Genomic DNA, 21,909 nt, shown 5'->3' with positions numbered 1-21,909 from the left:
ATTTAAATAGATCAGGCCATAGCTTTGGAGTCTATCACACAGCAGGGTCTCCTTAATATTCAGAAAGGAGGACAGCACATTCTGTACTGGGAACTTAGTAAGGTGGGTTACAGACCCCTCTGGGTGGGCCATGGATTCAAGTGTGTACTTTAGAATCATAACATCCAAAGAGATAGCAATGTCCTGAGTAAAAACTGCCTCACCCTCTTATCTTAAAAAATAATGACAGTAATAAGCCAAAGATATAAAGCAGGCAGAAATCTTTCCCCACTTCCTCTTACACCTGCAGTGTCATAGTCAGAGTCCCGAAATGATTTCCACAGGGACACTTTTTGCACCTTTTTTTTTTTTCTTTTTAGGGCCACACCTGAGGCATATGGAAGTTCCCAGGCTAGGGGTTGAATTGGAGCTGTCGCTGCCGGCCTACACCATAGCCACAGCAATGCAGGATCCAAGCTGTGTCTGCGACCTACACCACAGCTCATGGCAACACCGGATCCTTAACCCACTGAGAGAGGCCGGGGATCAAACCCACATCCTCATGGACCCTAGTTGGGTTCGTTAACCACTGAGTCATGAAGGGAACTCCTTTGCACCTTTTAAAATCTGTTGACTGTGGTTGGAAGCAATTCCAAGGGATGTGGGGGATGTTGGAAGGATCCCAGCATGTAGAATACCATCTCAATAACTTTTGTCCTTATTCTCTGAGGCTCTAGCCACTAAATTTATACAGAGGCCAATGTTTTGAGTATAAGACCTCCTTACCCACTACTTTAAGGATTAGGCATCATGCCTCACTCCCCACTGCCAGAAACAGTCTTCATTTTGCCAATGGATTTCAACTTGGAAAAGTACCTGTTCTGTGAAGCAAGACTTGCCTGGCAAGAATTAGGAAGAATGTGTCGTGGCACCACACCCACTGAGCACACAGTAATTAAAGCACTATACCAGTTGATACAGGTACACATTATGAATTACTAGGAAGAGAAACACATCATGCAATTCTCCTAACCATTCATTGGTTCAAGACACAGAGATGGAAGATCAGGTAGGGCAGCAAAGCCCCAGCCACTGCATGTAAATTAGATAAATGTTGCAACAGTAGTCTGACGAGCAATGGTAACTTATGATTCCATGTGGCATTTCCTCTTCAGTGTTCTTAGTACTGTACACAAGCTTTATCTAATTATATCCCTTGTGCCCTGTGAGGTGTCAAGGCCCATTATCCTCAATTTGGTAGATGGGGAAATAGAGACATGGAGTGGTTAATTTACTTCTGGTGATTCAGTGAATGAACAGCAAAATCAGAAGTGGGACCTGTTTTTCAATTTCTCAGTCTGTTCACGCCAAGATATACTGAAACTTAGCCAAACAAAATGTTGTATTCATTATTGCCATGTATCATATTGGTTCTAGATTCATCCCTGGCATTTTATTTTTTATGTGACCTTGAGTAAATTATTCGATCTTTCTGAGGTTATCTGCAAAATGGGTATACACTTTCCCTTCCTATCCTGTAGGACTGTCATGGGGCTCACATGAAATGGTGATTGTTTAATTCTTTCAAAATATAAAGTTTTTTTAAAACCAGTGCTTTACTATTTATTTTCAAATATATTCTATTTTTATACGTAATAGTTCTGACAACTGAGGAAAACATGACTTCTAAATGCATTTTATTTAATAAAAGTATGAAGAGTTTTGAAACCAAGAGCTCACTTGCTCTTTCTTTCTCTTGCCCAACCTCTCTCTCTCACACACATATACACACACAATAATCCAGAGTTACATTTCTTGAATAAAAAATTTAATAGAAGAATGAATCTTACTTAGCAACCTAGTGCAGACCTACAGTATCTGTTCAATAAATATTTATTGAGTAGATGATGGATGGATTCACTTTGTGGATAATTAATTCAGTGGTTGATATTATAGATGTCAATGTGTACTAGCTAGATTTTCAGAGAAACCAAGAACTAAGGAGCCTGTAACAATAAATAATATTGATTTCATTACTCAATATCAATCTATCCACTTTTATAAGGCAGATCGATATAATGCAATATTGTCCATTGAACTTACTATATCCAATGTTATCCATTAAGCTTACTATATAATTTGGGATAAAACTTGAAACTTTGTCTTTCAAATAAGAGCTATATATTATGTTAAAATCCTAAATTATGCTGTCTTATTGTGACCTTCAGGATTTCATCTATTCTTTGATTCATTTATTAATGTAATAATTGCTTATAATGTGTCAATCATTATGTTATTATTTTTAAAAGTGCAGTTTTATTGAGATAGAGTCTCTGTCTGAAGATTCATAGTCATATCAGTATTTAACCCTAGGCTGAGGTCTCTCTGGGCCACAAAAGTTTTTAAAAAGCCCTTATTCAGAATGAATGAAATCAGGAAGAGCTTGTGTGTTTGATTTTACCTGTGATGTGCAGAGGAACAGGACCTTTTTCCCTGAGGGAACAGCCTGTTTCTCTGAATGGAAAGTGCATGTGAAGGAGAACAGAACAGTCCTATGGTTCCTAATAATTTGAAAGGTCAGGTTTGTGTCCTTCATAATTTTAATTGTATCTTTAAAAAGTAATTGAGAAGGCAATTTGCTCAAAAACTAGAAGAATAAAAAGTCTTACTTCAATAAATTATGACAGGTATACTTCTGAGGTTCATTTCCTTTCCTGTGTTTTCTTTATTCCTATCTGATTATCTGATTTTTTGTGGGTGACATTTCTGGGTATGCTTGATTCATTTTGTGTGCTTGTTGTGGGGACAAATTCTTGCCCTGTGTTTCACAAGGAGACTTATCATTTGCCTGATCAGAAGACCTGATACATTTTCTACTAATGTGACCCTATATCCAAAAGGTTAAGAAAAAATATAATACCTCAAATGAATAAGTCCATAGTTTTAAAAGTCAGGATTTTTTCCCAAGATTTATCATTCATCTCTTCACTGGGGTAAAGACCAAATTCCTTTCACCTGGAAGCACAAAAATACCACCTAGGTTGTGTTCTGACCTAGCTTTGAGAAAAATACAAAGAAGCACAGTGGAAATTCTTCAATTCTACCATTATTATAATATTTACAAATGTCACCAAGGCAGCCTACTGAATGCTCTGCGAGCGAAATGATGTCAAGTGGAAGTAGCTTCATTACCAAAAAGACTGTGACATTTCTTTCTTTAATATTACAGTAAATAGAAAATAGTACTTCTATAGATAGTGCCTATGAACAGCAAGCTCCTAAGTTTATTATAGAGGTGGGCAGAAATCCTTCTGTTGTGGTGAAAATGAAAAAAAGAGTAAAGGAGTACATTGGGAAAAATGTGCATTCTTGACAATATCCATGAGTCGGGAGATATAAGCGTGGGTGAGAGAAAGGAGAGTAGCAAGAGGAGGAGAGAAAGGAAGAAATGGAAACAAGAGGGTGGTGAGTGAGAGGGAAAGAACAAAAGACTGAGAAATAGAGGAAAGGGGATTAGATGAGATAAAGGAAGAGGAAAAGAAAAAACAAGAAATGAACAAGGTAGGAGAGGGACAAGTGTGAGAGGTTATTCTCCTGGGGTCAGTAAACTACAGCTTGTGACCACATTCATATCCAGTCCATTGCCTTTTTTTTTTTTTCTTCTTTTTTTGTAAATTAAGTTTTATTGGAATACAAGCAAGCCATATTGTCAATGGCTGCTTTCATGCTGCAATGGCAGAATGGAGTAATTACGATGGAAATAGTATGGCCCACAGCTTAAAATGTTTACTGTCTAACTCTTACGGAAAAGTTTGCAGTCTAATCCAGTTGTTCTCAAACTTCAGCATTCATCAGAATTACCTAGAGGCTTGTTAAAATAAAGATTGCTGGAATTCCCTTGTGGCTCAGTGGAAACAAATCTGACTAGGAACCATGAGGTTGTGGGTTTCATCCCTGTCTTCGCTCAGTGCGTTAAGTATCCCTCGTTGCCGTGAACTGTGGTGTACGTCGCAGACGAGGCTCGGATCTGGCGTTGCTGTGGCTGTGGCATAGGCCAGCAGCTATAGCTCTGATTAGAGCCCTAGCCTGGGAACCTTCATATGGTGTGGGCCCTAAAAAGACAAAAAGACAAAAAAATAAATAAATAAAAATAAAAAAATAAAGATTGCTGGACCACATCCTCAAAGTTTTTGATTAGGTAGATTTAGGGTAGGATCTCAAATTTTCATTTCTAATACATTTCGAGGTAATATTGATGCTATTGGTCCAAGGACTGTACTTTGAGAACTTCTGCTTTGGTCTTTACGTTATGTCACACTAATACTCTTCTGAATAAGCATTTTTGTGTAGAAGGAAAGGAAAATCAAACTTGATCCCCCTTCTAGATAAATATAGATGTATATGTTGATGTAATAATTCTTTACAAAGTATCTTTTTAAAACTTCTTAAACTGGATCTTTTTATATCGCCAGTTTCATTTTCAAAACAATGAAAACTGAATTTGATTTAGCTGAAAGCTTAGCTAACTGGTGGTTTAGTCCTAAAAATATTTTATAGTTTGGTTTCATTCCACTCCATGGAATAACATGGACTCGTCAATGTTATTGGACTGTGTCAATAATGTTGACTGTATCCATTTTATGACACTAACCTCTTCCCACCCATGAGTGGCTGCTCATATGACCTTACTGCCAGTGCATGGAGCCTCTGAGAGACGAAGCCATAAGTGATTTAAAATTTTGCTTACCACCCACCCCACTCACTCTTAGACTATGCTGGAGTCTTCCAAATCCAATTTCCCTGTGAAATTGCAAATTCTTCACTAGCTTTACTTTTGGAATGTTGTTCTGAATGTGAGACATTGGGAATCATAACATGCTTAACACTCCATCCCAAGACCCTCAAATCTTTTTTTTTTTTTTCAACCTATATGTGGTGCATAGTTTGCACATTTATCGTCTTCCTTTGCTTGTATCCTTAAATCTGTGTTCTGGCCGTGAACATGGGCAACCAATTATTAACCTTAACTTTTCATTCTCCATGCTTGCTGTACAGAGGTTCTATGAAGGATAGAGAAGAAATTGTTGCTCTTTTTCCTGCATCCCAGCATTCAGGGATATAAAGATAAACATAATTTTGTAACCTGAAAATGCCAGACACACCTTCAGAGTAGAATGAGATCAATTTAGAATTAGCAGCTCTTTAAAACAAGCAATGACTTCATTTCACCATTGCTCTGAGTATTAACTTCCTTGCACACATAACTGAGATGGGCAGAAGATTGAAAATTTTATCTTTCTCCATGAGAAAGCTACAATACAGTTTAGCTCTATTCCATTCTGATGTATTAGTTCTAGAGGGTTTCCAGATTTTGTGAAAAGTTGATGTGCATGAGGAAGTGTATTGTGGATATCATAGAAGAATGAATAATGTATATGGAATACAGTAGATGCTTAATAAATCAGTGTTAATTGTTGCTGAAAAAGGCTATCTCTCTCTTTTTAAAACACATTTTTTTACCTAAAACCATGTCTTGCTACCTGTACAGAAATAAATTGATCTCTATTTACAGTCTAATGTGCATTGTGATAAATTGACATTTAGCATTTTATTAATATAAATGCATCACAATATGCAACAGGCTCTCTTATTTTAATGAGTGATGGTTCTTAGTTAAAGGTGATGGTACGAGTTCCTGTTGTGGCTCAGTGGAAACGAATCTGACTAGCATTCATGAGGACGCAGGTTTGATCACTGGCCTTGCTCAGTGGGTTAAGGATCTGGCATTGCCATGAGCTGTGGTATAAGTTACATATGAGGTTCTGATCTGGCATTGCTGTGGCTGTGATTTGACCCCTAGCCTGGGAACCTCCATATGCCTCGGATATGACCCTAAAAAGACAAAAATTAAAAAAACGAAAATCTAAAAGGTGATAGTAAAATAAACAGTTCAGTCAGTCCATATTCTGCATTACACTGTATTAACTTAAACTTGTGCACACCAGTTCCTTATTTGCATGAACCCGTTGTAACAGGTTAAATATCGGTTATTTAAAAAAAAAAAACTGCAAAGAGTGGTCTGTCTGTACTTTGAACATCCTGGATCTTATTTCTTAAGAAATCCTTTGGTGGCTTAGTAGGTTAAGGATCCAGCATTGTCACTGCTATAGCTCAGGTCAATTGGTCTGATCCTTGACCTGGGGATTTCCATATGCCACAGGTACAGCCAAAAAAAAAAAAAAAAAAACCCTTATGTGAATTTTCCTATAAAATAAGCATAGTTATAGTTAATCACATCAAAGAATGTCATGGGTTTAAATTCCTAAATTCTTTCAAATTCCTCTTTAATAATTTGCAACTTGTAATCAATGTCAGAATAAGTAAATTGGATATAATGTACCACCTCTTCCCAGGTCTTCTTCCTGTGACATCTTTTCCCTTCTTTTTCTTTCTTCCTGTTGTTATATGACTTCTGCTGTTGTTTTCAACACCATCACCTTGGCAAGTGGTACAAAACAGAGGGGTCTTATGTTTCTGTTGCCCTTCTATCTGCCTTCTATTCAGACAACCTTCTGTACGTGTTTGAGATGGAATAGGAACGTGCTCACTTGCAGACCCATACCTTGAGTGAGTGGCTCCAGGCGGGATCCATGTAACAGGGTGACTTACCATTAATGGTGAAATTCCACTGCAGAATTTTAAGGGTCTTGCTGTATGCAGTTCGCTGTGGCAGAATTTTGTAGTAGAGGGGTGATGTGAACTGATAACAGGCAATTCACTGTTCTCCAGCTTATGTAAGGAATTGTGTTAAGTGAGAACATTGAAGTTCACTGCAGTTTTCACTTGGATTGGATATTAGGAGAGGCTTTTGTCTTTCTGATGTCAGAAAAAAATGCTTCTTAGAAGGTAGTAGTGAATAGTCTGGTGGATTTAAAATCTTTCCAATTTCTTTCGAATTTTCAGAACTTTCATTCATACTGGTATAATTGTATGTGTTAGTTTTTCCAATGGCTATCGTAACAAATGACCACCAAACTTTGTGGCTTAACAACAACATGAACTTATTTTTCGGTTCTGGAGTTTATATGTCTAAAATTTAGTATTAATGAATTAAAAATTAAGATGTTGGCAGGCTGCATTCTTTCTGGAGGCTCTAGAAGGGTCTTTTTCTTTGCCTTTTTTGGCCTCTAGAGGTCGCCTGCTTTCCTTGGCTTTTGGCTCTTTTCAGTCTTCAGAGTCAACAATATAGCATTTTTCAGACTCTCTGGTTTTTTTTTCTCTTTACTTTTTTCTAGCTAACTTTCCTATTACTCTTTTCTTTTTATTTCTAATTTTCTTTTTTAATGTATATCTGTATTTGAAAGTTACTTAGATCTATTTTCTATTTATTATTCTCTCTAATAATGCATACTTAACCATTTTACTCTTACTATTTTTCTCTTTTCTGTCTTTTTATAATAAAAACATACCTGTGCCAACACTCTTTTCAACAGACTCATAAGGAAGTTAACATTTTGCTTTTCAGTCTTCAGTTTGTTTTCTAAACCTGCCTTTTTAGAAAGTTCCTTGTCTCTGTATTCCCCAAAGGAAGGAAGCTAATGTTTTAGTATCAAATCTAATTGCGAAAAGATTTGTAATTCATACTTTTCCTATTGTCTTGACACGTGTATGCCATTGTCATATTTTGTAAAGCAAATTTTAAAGGTTACAAAACCCTTAACTGTCACAATTCTTATGATTTTAATATTGGGGAAAATCTGCATATTCATTCACACAATTATTATTATTGGTTTTTATGCTTTTTTGTGTGTGTATGTCTCTTCTAGGTCCGCACCTGTGGCATATGGAGGTTCCCAGACTAGGGGTCTAATTGAAGCTGTAGCTGTCGGCCTACACCACAGCCACATTAATGCAGGATCTGAGCCGCATCTGCGACCTACACCACAGCTAGCAGCAACACCAGATCCTTAACCCATTGAGCGAGGCCAGGGATCGAACCCACAACCTCATGGTTCCTAGTTGGATTCATTTACCACTGAGCCACAACAGGAACTCTTATTGGTTTTTAAATAAAAAGAAAATATTGTGTGTATCGGATAATTAGTTTAATTATTACGCTAAATTTTGAGAAGACCAAAAATATTTCTCTGTATCTGGAAGATAAGCCACATTTATAAGGAATAATTATAAAAGAAGACATGTACATTGCGGGAAAAATAGTTAATATGCAATCAGATGAAAGTAAAGTCATGTGAAATATATCACCCAGGGAAAAAATTCTTCCCGATTTTTTAGTATACCACATGTATTTATATATTTATATGTTTTTAAAAGATTGAAACTATTCTAGTCATATATTTTCTGATCTACTCTTTTAAATTAGCAATATAATATAAATAATATAATTGGACAACATTTTTATTGGATGCATCATATTTTACTACATGGATACATCGTGTAAACATTCTTGCAGCTAGTTCCTTAGAATAAATCCCCGAAAGAGAAACTTGCAGGAGAACAAGGTTTTTAAAGTTTTTTTGATACTCAGGGGACCCACACAGTCATAATCCAGAAGATAATTTTACAAAAGTTACTGCACTTCTTTCCCTTCCCAGGAGAACATATAATGATATATATTTTTTTTAAACTTTCAGGTTATCTTGCACCTCGAAACCTTCCTAGTACCGGCTTCTTCCCGTTCCTGCAAACCCTACTCTGTGACACAGATTCTAAATGCAAAGAAACACCCTATGGGCCACAAGATCTGCTTCGAAGAAAAGGAATTGATGATGCACTATTTAAAGACAGGTAAGGGCACTTCCAAGTGTGTTCAGTGGTTTTGAGGAATCAGCTCTTTCTTCCTTATGAGATATCCAGGAAACCATCCTACATTAGATATACAACTTTATTTTCTGTATCTACAAATGTGATGGAGTAAATATTAATGAACAAGGTGAGTACAGACTGGAATTACCATGTAAGTTGGATAAATTACTCAAACTGCCTTTTAAACTGGGTAGCCAAGGCAGTCCTCCTTAACATCCCTCAGAGATTCTCTTTCCTACCTCAAATTGTCAATGACATTACCCTAAGACTCGATCATAAGCATAAGCTGTAGGGCAGTGTCAAGGGTATTATCTCCTGGACATATTTATCTTACTCTGTGTGCTGCTTCTACAAATAGCAGAAACCAGGAAATGCAAATAAGGAAATTAAGGTCTATACATCAAAGTAATGAAGTCAAAAATATTCTTAATTGAACAGCAACCTTTAAAGGAGGCTAATGTGTGTCCTGTTTTATGGTATGAGATAAAGCTAAAGAATAAAGATAGGAATTGTAGATCATTTGAAACCTCAGTTTCACATCCCGAGATTTTAAACCTAAAGAGACACCCAAGAGCCCAACTGTCTGTAGAATCGAGAACCATATTGTAATCTGAATATTATTCTGGTAGAGAATTTTTTTTGAAGTGTCTCTTAAGAAAAGATTATATTTATCCATAATCAGAGGTAATTTGGTTCCAAAATTTTAATTTAAATTCATTGGCATGCAGTACCATTTCTCCTTGAATATTATCATCATGATTTTTGTGTGCATGTGTCTTTTTTTTTTTTTTTTTTTTGTCTTTTCTAGGGCCACACCTACAGCATATGGAGGTTCCCAGGCTAGGGGTCTAATCGGAGCTGTAGCCACCGGCCTATGCCAGAGCCACAGCAATGCCAGATCTGAGCTGTGTCCGCAACCTACACCACAGTTCACGGCAACGCCGGATCCCTAATCCACTGAGCAAGGCCAGGGATCGAACCTGCAACCTCATGGTTCCTAGTCAGATTCGTTGACAACTGAGCCACGACGGGAACTCCTATCATCATGATTTTGATTGTCAGATAATATGGATGACAGTTTCTTAAAAAGAGTAACTAACTGAACATATCACCATGTCGAGAATTGTCCTGGGAAATTACTTGGGACACACATAATTGTTGGGTTGCTAATTCCATTGGTTTCATAGTTTCAGTAAGGTATTTAGTCTTAATGCTTAAAGCACTCTGATGTTCATTCATTTATTAATTTATGCAAGAAATAGTGGCTGAGAAATTTCTGAGTGCCAGGCACCATTCTGCATTACAGAGGTGAACCAAATCATTTCTTTACCCCTCTGTTACTAGCATTCAAATGGAAAAATAAGTATGAAAAGAACAAACAGATACATACATAGTGTAATTACTAATCATAATAAATGTAATAGCGAGAAAATAGAGCAGGTTAAGAGGTAAGAACTGAAAAGTGAGAGTTTAATAGGGTGGCCAGAGAAGGGCCTCTGCTAGAAGGGGACATCTGGGTAGAGACAATCAAGGACAGGGAGAAACTAGCACCAGCATGTGAACATCTGGAAGAGAATGTTTCAGGCAGAGACACAGCCAGTAATCCTGAGGTGGGGACAAACCTGATCATTTAGAGGAACAGAGAGTCAGCTAATATGGCTAGAACATAGGGAGGGATGCTGAAAGAGGTAGGGAATGTGGGGTCGGGAGGGCGCAGGAGACAGCATGAATCGATCAGGTAAGGAAAGGGAAGGGATTTGTGTTTTATTTTTGGTATAATGAGAAGCCATTGGGACATTTTAAACAAGGAAATGGGGAGTTCCCATTGTGGCCTAGCAGGTTAAGAACCTAACTAGTATCCATGAGGATGCAGGTTTGATCCCTGACCTTGCTCAGTGGGTTAAAGATCGAGCATTGCCACAAGCTGTAGTGTAGGTTACAGATGTGGCTCAGATCTGGTGTTGCTGTGGCTGTGGTGTAGGCCAGAAGCTGCAGCTCTGATTTGACCCCTAGCCTGGGAACTTCCATATTCCATAGGTGCAGCTCTAAAACAAACAAACAGGGAAATGGCATGGCATTGTCTACAAGACTAACATGTTCTAGGCATATGCCTCAACTAGCAGCTAGTTGTATATCTCTGCAAGGAGATCAAAAGCGAACTAGAGCCTGTGCCCCCTTGTTTGTAATCAGTGTAGAGATAAGGCGAAAGCATGGCATTTTTATTCATTTAACCAGTTCACAGATAGTTCATGTGTCCCTTTGTGAGTGGTGAATTAGGCATGATCTATGCCTGTATCCTAGCAGAGGAAGGTAAATATTAAATCCACGATAATAGGAGACTGGGCAATGAAGAGTGCCAGAGGGATTCTGAAGCAAGATATCCTCCATATTTATAAAGTAGAGAGAGAGCTTTCAGTTGATATAATCAGATAAATCATGAAGAAATTGTACGTAAGATGGACATTTTGTGAACTGTTAGAGAAGACATGGGAAAATTAATGTCCATTTTTTACAAATTGGATTATAGTTCTACTTAGGGCTCTCTTCTTCATATCTTTTTTTTTTTCCATGAAGAACTAAGTAAGAATGAGAGAGATAGTTACCAATATCTAGGAAGTTTATAAATATGCCTTCCCCCAAAGAAGTATGTTTCTATATAATGTAACAGAAAACCAAATTCATGGAGCTCTCTGAGATGAGCCATTGAGTTGGTTTTAGAAGAAGGATTAAAGTCTAGGTTTATTTTACCCTCTGTTGTTTATTCTCTACATAGCAGACCTTGTCTCTCTTTTTAAGTTTTATTCTAATCTCCAGGTATTTTATTGAGCTGAAGCTGTATGTTGCTATACATTCAGTATTTTCTCTAAACTACCAAGTAATTGGGGCTTAATTTAGAAAATTATGTACAGTAATAAAATTGCAGTAATGATATTTCCCACCATGCTATTAACTTTAATGCTTTATATAACCCTGCATGGAAACTAGGGTGTGGTTACTAGATAAGCCCTTCCATAGTAGGTAAGCCATTCCACTAAATTGCTTCCCTTTGGTAAAGAAAGACTCATTAGCATAGCCTCATTAACAAAACAGACTTCCTTTTCTGTTTTGTAAATGAGGGGGAAAAAATGCCATCTTTGGCCTCATCAAAAGAGATCCACCATGTTTATTTTAACAGAATGCTCTTCTGAAAGACAAGATCACACTGCAGTTACTACTTGCTGGCCAATGGCCAAGTTTTTGAATGTGTTTTGCGCTGGCACCAGCCTTCTGTTACTGAATTCATACTTTTCTAAGCATTAAACTGAGGTGCTTTAAAAAAATTCAACACTAAACTGAGCATCAACTGTAACTAGCTGTCTGAAGGAAGAAATTATTACATTTATGGGGTTTTTTTTTTTTTGCTCTTTTGCATGAGGCATGATCCAACATCAAGGGACTTATCCTTGTGGGCCTTCCTCACTGCACTGTCTCTCAGCATACATCACAACAGTGGGAGGCTCTGGCTGTGTCATTGCTCATACAGCTGGCAAATGGAAAAGATCATCTCACAGATCTCACAGGGTCATTATCTGGAGAAGAAATTCAGCATTCCTGCAGCTACCTTGGGGGAATTGCCTCAATGAGTTTACTCCCTGACTCTGTCATGTTGACACTCATCCATTACCCATGGTTTACAAATTTGTATCTCTGTCCCTATTGAATGGCTCCTACAGAATTTGAAGCATAGCTAATCATATTCTATTCAGGGAAAATTTTTAAAGTGCCAAGGCTTTTGTTTAATATTAAAAAATATGGATGTGTTTAGAAACTGACCAAAAGATATTATTGGGAATCTAAGGTAAGTGAACATGTATGTATTCTCATTTGACCATAAAGATGAGGTAAGATGTATAGTTTCACACTGTTTTAATTTCAGAGTAATTTATAACCATTTAGTAAGCATTTTAATGAATATTCTTGTAAAAATAAAGGTTAAAATTTCACTTATCAAAAAGTGGAAGGAAGTCTTAACTGCCACACAGGTGAAATTGTTAATTCATTGAGTAAGAATGTATTGAACCTGTACCACTTACTGAAGACCATGCAAGCCACTGTGGATATAGAGATGACTAAGGCACATCCCTACACAAACTTATAGTCTGGTGGGAGAGAGAGACTCCTAAACAGGTAAATTACTCTATGACATGGTAAATTTGATGAATATTTGTCTAGTTCTCACTGTGCCCAGAACATCAGACAACAAACCGTAAGTAGTTACATAGTTACCCTGAGACATTGTTTCTGCCTGAGGAACATGGATCTGACTGTTGGATATATTTTTGGAGTGGAGAGAGGTTTGGGTAGGGAGATGTCAGGGAAGTTCTCCAGAGGGTGAAATCATTAAGGACAGATAGGGTGGTGATTACCAAACTAGAAGAAGGTGTATTTGAGAGAGGCCATAGAAGAAGAATCTCAGAACTTAATAAAAGAAAGAAATCAGTGGCAGCCCTTTTACAGTCAGTTTAGAGGAATAGGCAGATAGCTTTGCTATTGACTGTGATGGCAGAAATCACAAATTCCCTTGCAGTGTTGCCAAATTAATCTGCCTTGTGTCCAGGTAGAACATAATATGTACCAAGTCATCTGAAATATACAATGATGTTATCTCCTTCCCCCCATATTCTACATGCTTCTCATACATATCTACCCCCAAGGCATTTCCTCATCTTCCCATCAAGGTACCTTTAAAAACTTTTAGAAACGTATTAGCTCAGATATCTATTATATCTATCATATCTCCAGAGTCCCTCTGAAGAATATTAAAAAACCTGAGGGCAGAGCAACATATTAAGGTATTTCTAAATCTTACTTTAACTGATACAGATTGTTGGTTGGTAAGTGAGTCATCTAGGAGAAAGGTGTATTTTGAACATGGGCATGCAGGGATTATATCTGAAGTGTAGATGCCTCTGAAGGAAGGAACATCAGAATGAAATGCAATAAAATAATGAAAAAAATTAAAAATTTCCAATGATTGTCTTCTGCTTGAGGGTAGCCAGGAAAAACAACTTATCAAATCATTGAAGATGCCTCAATGACATTGCAACATCCTTATTTGTACTTAAAAGTCAATAGCGAATGCCACATGAAGCTGGAATCAGAATTGGGCCTGAACAGATTTCACACCTTCTTTCCAGGTGTCACTACATACCCATATAATTATAATTCTGGGGGAAAAGGGAAAAAATATAAGAAGTTTAACAAATCCTTAGAGACAAAAAAGAATATCAGAATTTTCTTTTTAGGATTTGCCATATGTGTCTTTCCTGGAAGCAGTTTCTTTTATAGGCAGAATTTACCAGGGCACACATGGATGCCACCCACACAGGTAGCCTTTCCCACTCACAGGAAATACAAAGACATTCAGGATAAGTGCATAAATCCTACCATTATGATGATGTCTATAAATGTGACATTTCCCAAATGTGACTGTGGGTAGAAATGTCTGAGAAGAAGTAAAGCTACTCTGAGCCTAATTTCCCTCCTAGTCTCTTAAATTTAACATTTTGAATCCAAGATGTTTCCCTTAGTAAATTCCTTTTCAAAGTAGAGCACTATAAATGCCACTGAGGCAGAATCTACTTCTTCAACATCTTAGAAGCAAGGCCCTAGGCCGTCTCCAAGTACTGTACATGTGGCTGGGCCCAGTAAAAGGCAGTTAAATGATGCCATGAGCCACTTGAATATTTGAGGCTTTCTGGCCTCACCCGGAAGATGAATTTTCCAGACTCAGGTGAGCCTGCATTCTAGATTCAGGAACCATTTAAGTTTTGCAGAGAGATATAGTATGAGAGAGATTCTCTGATACTAGAGAAGCGCTAAAGAAGAGCTATTCAGCGTTCCCAGATAGGATTTTTAAATCTCATGTGTTGGTCCTAGAGAGTGGGATTAGGGATAAGTCATCCCTGAGTAAATTCACTTCTTTTTCTCAGTCTAGTACAGGTTTTATCAACCTTAGCATTATTGCTGCTTGTTGTGCTGTGCATTGTAGAGTGTTTAGTAGCATCCATGACCTCTACCCACTAGATTCTAGTAGCATCACTGCCCCTTCAATTATGACAAACAAATGTGTCTCCTGGGAGAAGGGGAGGGGCACAAAATTGCCCCCAGCTTAAAACCACTAGTTCAGTGAAAGGATGAATAAAAAGATTTTAAGGTGGCAAGAGGCATGGGGAATTAGGAGTTCCCACTGTGGCGCAATGGGTCAATGGGATCGGTGGCATCTCTGCAGCACCATCATGCAAGTTCCATCCCTGGCCCAGCACATGGGGTTAAAGGGTCCAGCATTGCTGTAGCTGTGGCATAGGTCGCAACTGTGGCTCTGATCTGATCCTTGGCTCAGAAACTCCATATGCTGTGGGGTGGCTGAAAAAGAAAAGGAAAAAAAAAAAAAAAAAGAGGCGTGAATTAGACTATGACTCTAGGATCTTGCTCTATAAGAAATACAACGTTATAATTCTAATTTAGGATCTCCTTCAATGGGTTGTCACCATCCCTGAGGCATGTCATTTCTTAGCTGTTTCAATGATCATGTTATAATCCCTGGTTTTCTTATTTGACTTGCCTATTATATTACGTATTGTTGAAATTTAAGAAATGTCAGTGAGTTTATCAATAAATATGGTAGATACAGTGTAAAATTGATTAAGTGTTTGTGTCTGTGGTGCCACCTCTGTGTGTTTCCTCTTCCAAGGACCTTTGCAGAACCAGGTAGGCAACAATGGAGGCAGTTTCAGGCTATTTTTAAAAAGATGCTTCCTTAGCTGTAAGTTCTTCCAAGTGATATTCTTTATTATCTATTATTCAGCACTCACCATGTGCTACACATCCTACCATCTGCCAACACAGTGCTCTGTAGACAGACTTTTCTCCACAATTTTATAATCTAAGGAGAAAACTGATCATTACTTCAAATGGAAAATGCCTCTTAAGAGTAAACTGATGAAATTAAATCACAAAATGGAGAAGGTGTTACAAAATTCTGGGTAAGATCCTTTGCCTCTTTGCACCTTACCAGCTAATGTTTGCAAGTTTCCACATTATGAACTACATGGGTGCATCCATTTGGTGCCCAGCAATCTTGAAATTTATGGTATTCTAGAAAGATTATGTGGGGAGCAAAGATACATACGTACAGGGATTCAGCTCCACACCAATGATGGAGGCTGTGTCTCTACCATCTTCTTTGTGGGCACTTTGACTGTTAATATTGGTGAATGCCTATGACGACAGGACCCAAACAGGCACTTGATAAGCACATCTCACAGAGTATTCACAACAACTTTGCAAGGTAGGTGTATCATTCCTAATTTGCAGATGAGGCCACAGTCGTTTAGGAAAAGGCAGATGTAGGATTCAAAATATATCTACTAACTCCAAGGTTTTTTTCCTTCTACACCCTGGCAGTACTCTCTCTTTTTAACTTAATTAGCCATCCAATCTTATGGTCCAGTACCATGCTAGGTGTTTGGAATAAAAGAATCATCATCATGGTGCCTACTTCCAAAGATGTCACAGTCTAAATGGAAAAGTGATAGGAATAGGTACACAAATAAACATAATACACTTGAAAGTCATATAAAGCAAATATGTACAGGGTGCTTAAACTGTGTGAAATAATGGAAAAGGTAATATTTCCATCGCTCTAAGAATCATAAAATGCTGTCTATAAGTGTAGTCATGCTAATTAGAAAGCTCAGGGATTACCTTTAACTCAGTAAGACTGGCCACCTTCCTGCTCTCCTTTAGTAATTTAATAGGAACTCAAAAGAATTACCTTTGCTTGAGGGAGGTAAGCTGTATTTCAACTTAGAGCCTTAACTCATCTTTTTTACCCATAGCACTTGCTGTTGTACATTTATTTTGTGATTTCCTTTTTAAGAGTTTACAGACAATAGTTACATTGTTCAGTGGCAGTGGACACATTCTATCACGCTACACACTGTAAATGGAAAACAAAGCTGGGGAAAAATTGCAGGAAGAGGAATGGCAAAGTATACATGATATCCTGCGCTGTGTCCCTGACAAAAAGCCATATCAGTACCACCTAAGAGGAGATGAACCACCTTCCCACTCCTGTAATGTGGAATGTGTAAGCTACTGTGTAACCATGGGCACTTCCTGGCCAGGTCAAGGACAGGTTCTGTTAGAAAGGAGGCCTCCATAGTTCCTGTCTGGAAGAGCTATTTCCTGTCAGACAAGTTCAGAGCAGTTGAGCCAACAGCTTGGTGGGAAGAAAATGAACTTGAGGGAGTTCCCGTCGTGGCGCAGTGGTTAACGAATCCGACTAGGAACCATGAGGTTGCGGGTTCGATCCCTGCCCTTGCTCAGTGGGTTAAGGATCCGGCGTTGCCGTGAGCTGTGGTGTAGGTTGCAGATGCGGCTCGGATCCCGCGTTGCTGTGGCTCTGGCGTAGGCCGGTGGCTACAGCTCCGATTCGACCCCTAGCCTGGGAACCTCCATATGCCGCGGGAGCGGCCCAAGAAATAGCGAAAAGACAAAAAAAAAAAAAAAAAGAAGAAAATGAACTTGAGGAATAGTTTCAAGGCTCTTATCTGAACGTGGGAAAATGGGCAAGGTGTCCTGTGTAGAGTAGATGCAGCTTTTGCTTCTCCAAGCTCATACTTTCTTAGCTTCCTATAACCTCTTTCCTCTGCCTCCCACTCCCATTTATTATTGACTCTGTTTTCCCATGCTCCTTTTGGCTCATTTTAATCTTTGTCATTCTCCTTTGGTTTTTTGTTTGTTTGTTTTCCCCATTCCTTAAAATTTTTATGAAGGCAGTTTTCCCCTTTATTTCCAAAATGTGTTGATATTCAGTAGTGTTCCTTACAGTATTTCACGCTGAACTAAAAAATGTTGAGAAAAAGAAAAGTGAACCTGACTTTCTCAAACTTTCTAAAACTTCTGTTTGAGAGAAGGGAAAAGGTTCAGGTCAGTTTTTATTTTTATCTGAACAGTTTTCCCATCCAAATAGTCATCATAAGGAATGTAAGATTTAGGGGAATATAGTCATGGTCATGAATAATTCAAATATACATTATGAATGCAGAACTTTTGGAGCAACCAGCACATTTTATAGAGAATACTGGAAAAACACTAGGGAACGAAAACAAATATCACCTCTTCTTATCATTTCTATTAAAAGGTCACACTGGAAAAAAAAAAAGATATTTTTTTTCTCTAATTGTAAATCGTAAAGTACCCTAGAACCAGGATTCAGATCTTGTTTCTGAAAAGGAAGTCAAATAGAACCATAGTAGCAAGCAGAACTTCTTGCTTTTCCATTATCTTTTTATATCCATTCTTATGTACCTTAAGTAGGTTTTTTACAAACAACCAAACCACGGTCACATTATTCACATCCAGGTATATGAACTTATTTCACTCTTGAAATAAATACATGTATTTTAAACACTTACTTTAGGTATATCAAGTTTTCAAGAAAGTATGATTATCTCCATTTTAATAATAATAATAACTTAAATAAGAAGAGAATTTTTAAAAGAGGGTTACTGGATGGTGGGATGATCCAATAGTGTTTTCTTCCAGAAGCTGGCGTGATGGTGATGGGCAGGGATTCCTGGTACCACATGAGGCTATTGCAGTCATGATATGTTCGGTACAATTAAAACCCTGCTTACATCATTATTCCTGTGTCACCTGGTGCCACCAAAAATGACACCAACCACATGCCTAGCACAGACTAGATTTTCAATAAATCTGTTTTCGTTTTCTTCTTCCCTGAATCTTTCTTACATATATTCATCTTTGATAATCTTCAAAATGCCATCTAGAACTAACATAGAAAACTTGTTTTTCTTTCATTGACAAATAAGCAGACCTTTGTTTCATTCCTTGAAGCATCCCTAGACTTCTCTCTATTTGGGACACACCATCTTTTTAAATGAAAAAAACACATCCTAAATATTTTCACTATTTAGCTCTAATGTCCTTTTTTTCTTTCTGTAAGAGTAAAGTAAAAATAACTATTTTAAACCTTATCTAGGCCATTTTCTCTGAATAAAAATTTACCTTGTAGGAGCCCTTATATATTCATTGGTATATGGTTAGGTTGAGTTTTGTCATTAAAATCCTGGAAAGTAGATTATAAATTTGAAAGTCCACAGAGAGCCCTGGAATCTGCTGCATAATACATTGCTGTAACTAACTGAAATTAATGTGGGTGAAGTTATAGAGTTTTTGCTTTTTCTTCTCTAGTGAAATTCTGAGAAAGTCATCCAACCTGGAGAAGGACAGCAATTTATCACTCGAGAGCACTGAAGTTCCAGAAAAAAGGCACACATCACTGGGTAAGCTATTCTCTTCTGTCCAGTTTAGAACAGGCCTTCTGGAACAACCAGTAAAGGTCTAATCTTTAAAAGTTATACTTTTAACTTTTCAAACAAGATGGAATTCTTAGAATATCCCTAAGAGATCTAAATGTTCCTTATGGTTGCATGAGTGCGGTAGTGCAATTATGCAAAGTTTTTTAGAATAATTGGAAATTAAGTTCTTCCTGAAAGACTCTCCAGCCTGAATAGTACTAATATAACATTGAAAATTAGGCACTTTCCAAGGATTGACTAGGAACTCTTCAGTTGTCTGCAGTTAGATGATGCTGGGATGGTTAGAATGCCAGGTAATAAAAAATATGGGATAGAATCTCAGAGACTCGTCCAAACTTTACATTTTATAGATTAGGACCATGAGCCCCAACAAGGTTAAGTGCCTTCCCTGTCAGTCATCCTGCCCTACCAGTACTAGAACAACTGCCACAATGGGACTTTTTCAGCTGTACTCATCATCCTCCCATTTTCCCACTTAGTATCTGAGTCATTCATTGTGACTGTGTACTTACTTCACTCACAGCTAGGCCAGTGGCTCTTGGATATTAGCGTGCACAATAACTGTGGGCTGAGCTTCCTGAACCTTATGGCCAAGTGCTTCTGCTGCAGGTAGTCTTGAGAAACACTCATTAGAAGCCACAGATTGAGAATAAACTCCCAAAAGAGCAGGACCGTTTTATATTCATTAGCAAATATTTATGGGGTACCTGCTATCATGTAGGCACTGTCCTACGTATTAGAAATACATTAGTGAATAAAACAAAGATTCCTTTGTGTTGCAATATGATTGGTGCCCTGGGGGGAAAAAAGGAGTACCTTAAAAAATGCCATGGGGTATTTATTTAAGCCTTTATGACATTACCACTCCAATACAAGTTGATCACCAAAGGGAGAAAAGTCCTTTCTTATTGTAATAGGAATAGGGTAGTGAATGGTTCCGAGAAGTTAGTGTGCTGTTGTGAATCATCTCTGGGTGTTTGGCTGAGCAGATTAAAGCACAGCAGAAATAAGATCATACTATTGTGGTCCAGTAAGCTTTGCTGTGCTTCGTAGCTAATGATTATGTTTCTTATCCCAGCCAGTCATCTCGCAAATGTACTGTCTTGGTCTAAAGGACAGTTGGTAAATTCTTTAGCCCCATGAGCGTTTGGACAGAGCCTAGTCCCCACTGACATTAGGTCACTGTATCTTTGAATATTAAAATTCTTTGTTGTGGGGACAACAAAGTATTTATATCCAAAATTTATAAAAGTTAACACACTGGCTTAATGAGCACCCACTCATGCCATAGATATGAACATACTCTTGTAGCTAATGCTCCTAGCCCAGAACACTCTGCCACATTATAAACAGCACTGGATGAGGCCACTTTGGGAATTACTTAATTAGAGTATACTGTAGTCCAAACTAATTGCTTCCTCTCATTTATCTGATCTGAAATATCATTCAGAAACCACTTTGTAGAGGAGAGGATTTATGATCCTAAGCAGATTTTAGCCTCCCAATTGGATAATTAAAAAAAAAAAAAGCCATTATCACCAGATGTGCATTGGCAGATCCTTTGAACAGATGTTGGATATGATGGATCTGTGGTGCTAGTGGAGGCACCTCAAATCCTCTAGGCCTGCACAGAAATGATTCAGTTTATTAGGCAATAATATTGGTGATGAAATTTAATGATATAAACTGGAATGAAAGCAAATGACATCCAAAATGATTAGGAAAAACTCAAGAGCAGACCAAACCACCACAATTTTATATGAAAGGAAAAACTGATGGACTTTTCCATTTTCCAGTATGAAACTTTTGTGGAAGATGTGGAGTACATATACACATGTAGAGTATATGAGTTCTTATGAGAACCTGCTCATGTGTATGTTTGTGTGTATGTGTGTGTGTTTAGTATGCTAATCTGTTTTTTCCTTTATAACAGCCACAGTATTTCCTAGTCCAAGTTCTGATTTAAAAAGTACTGGAGCAGAAACTTTCAACAGCAGTCAAGTGCTTGCCCGGATCCTTGGTTTAGAAAAGGTAATTTCACTCAGTTTTGTACTGGATTAATAATAAAAAGCAGTTGAACAAATGCCTCTTAGATAATTAACAGAAGGGTCTTCCAAACAAGAAGAGGTTTGGGGGTAACCTTCCTATTTGGAGTAATATCTTAGGGAGCTTCTTAGGAGCTCTTTGATGAAAAGCTTAATTCTGAATTCCTTAAGGTCTTGGATGTTTATTTACTTTCTGTTAAGTCCCTTAATTGAACTTAAGATTTTCATTTAGTAAAAAATAGGGTGGTATTATATGTGGTCTTTTAATTTTCTGAAGCAGGGAAGAAGAATGCTGTATGAAAGCAAATGAAGCTATAATACCCATCAAACTTGCTGCTTCATCCATACTAATAATGCTTTTGGAAAAATTAGAGCCATAAAAATATCTCCCCAAAGTAATAAAATCCCTTTCCTTAGCGTGGTTTAAAGAGCTTACTTATGGATTTCCATCTGTTTACTAGTCTTCCACTTTAAGTTTCCAGACTGCAAGATGATAAACATCATTTCTATCAGAGGTGTAAGCTGGCAGCCTATGAGCTATATGTATGTGTGTGTGTGTGTGTGGTGTGTGTGTGTGTGTGTGTGTGTGTGTGTGCTCACATAATACAAGGGTTTTAAGAAGTTGAATTTGAGTGCCATTAGGCAGAAGAGGTACTCTTCTATTAGCTGCA

The 21,909-nt window shown here is 37.7% G+C and overlaps 1 protein-coding gene across 1 annotated transcript in view; it reads left to right on the top strand.

The window, feature by feature from the left end:
* ABCA12 (ATP binding cassette subfamily A member 12) overlaps positions 1 to 21,909 on the top strand; it is a 206,306-nt gene that overhangs the window by 53,740 nt on the left and 130,657 nt on the right. The window contains 3 exon segments of the mRNA XM_021074975.1: positions 8,634 to 8,787; positions 19,066 to 19,157; positions 21,127 to 21,224. Coding sequence (XP_020930634.1) covers positions 8,634 to 8,787; positions 19,066 to 19,157; positions 21,127 to 21,224 — 344 coding nt within the window.

The sequence above is a fragment of the Sus scrofa genome, chromosome 15, assembly GCF_000003025.6.
Source record: "Sus scrofa isolate TJ Tabasco breed Duroc chromosome 15, Sscrofa11.1, whole genome shotgun sequence".
Taxonomy (NCBI): Eukaryota; Metazoa; Chordata; class Mammalia; order Artiodactyla; family Suidae; genus Sus; species Sus scrofa.
This window is presented reverse-complemented; position numbering and strand designations above follow the sequence as displayed.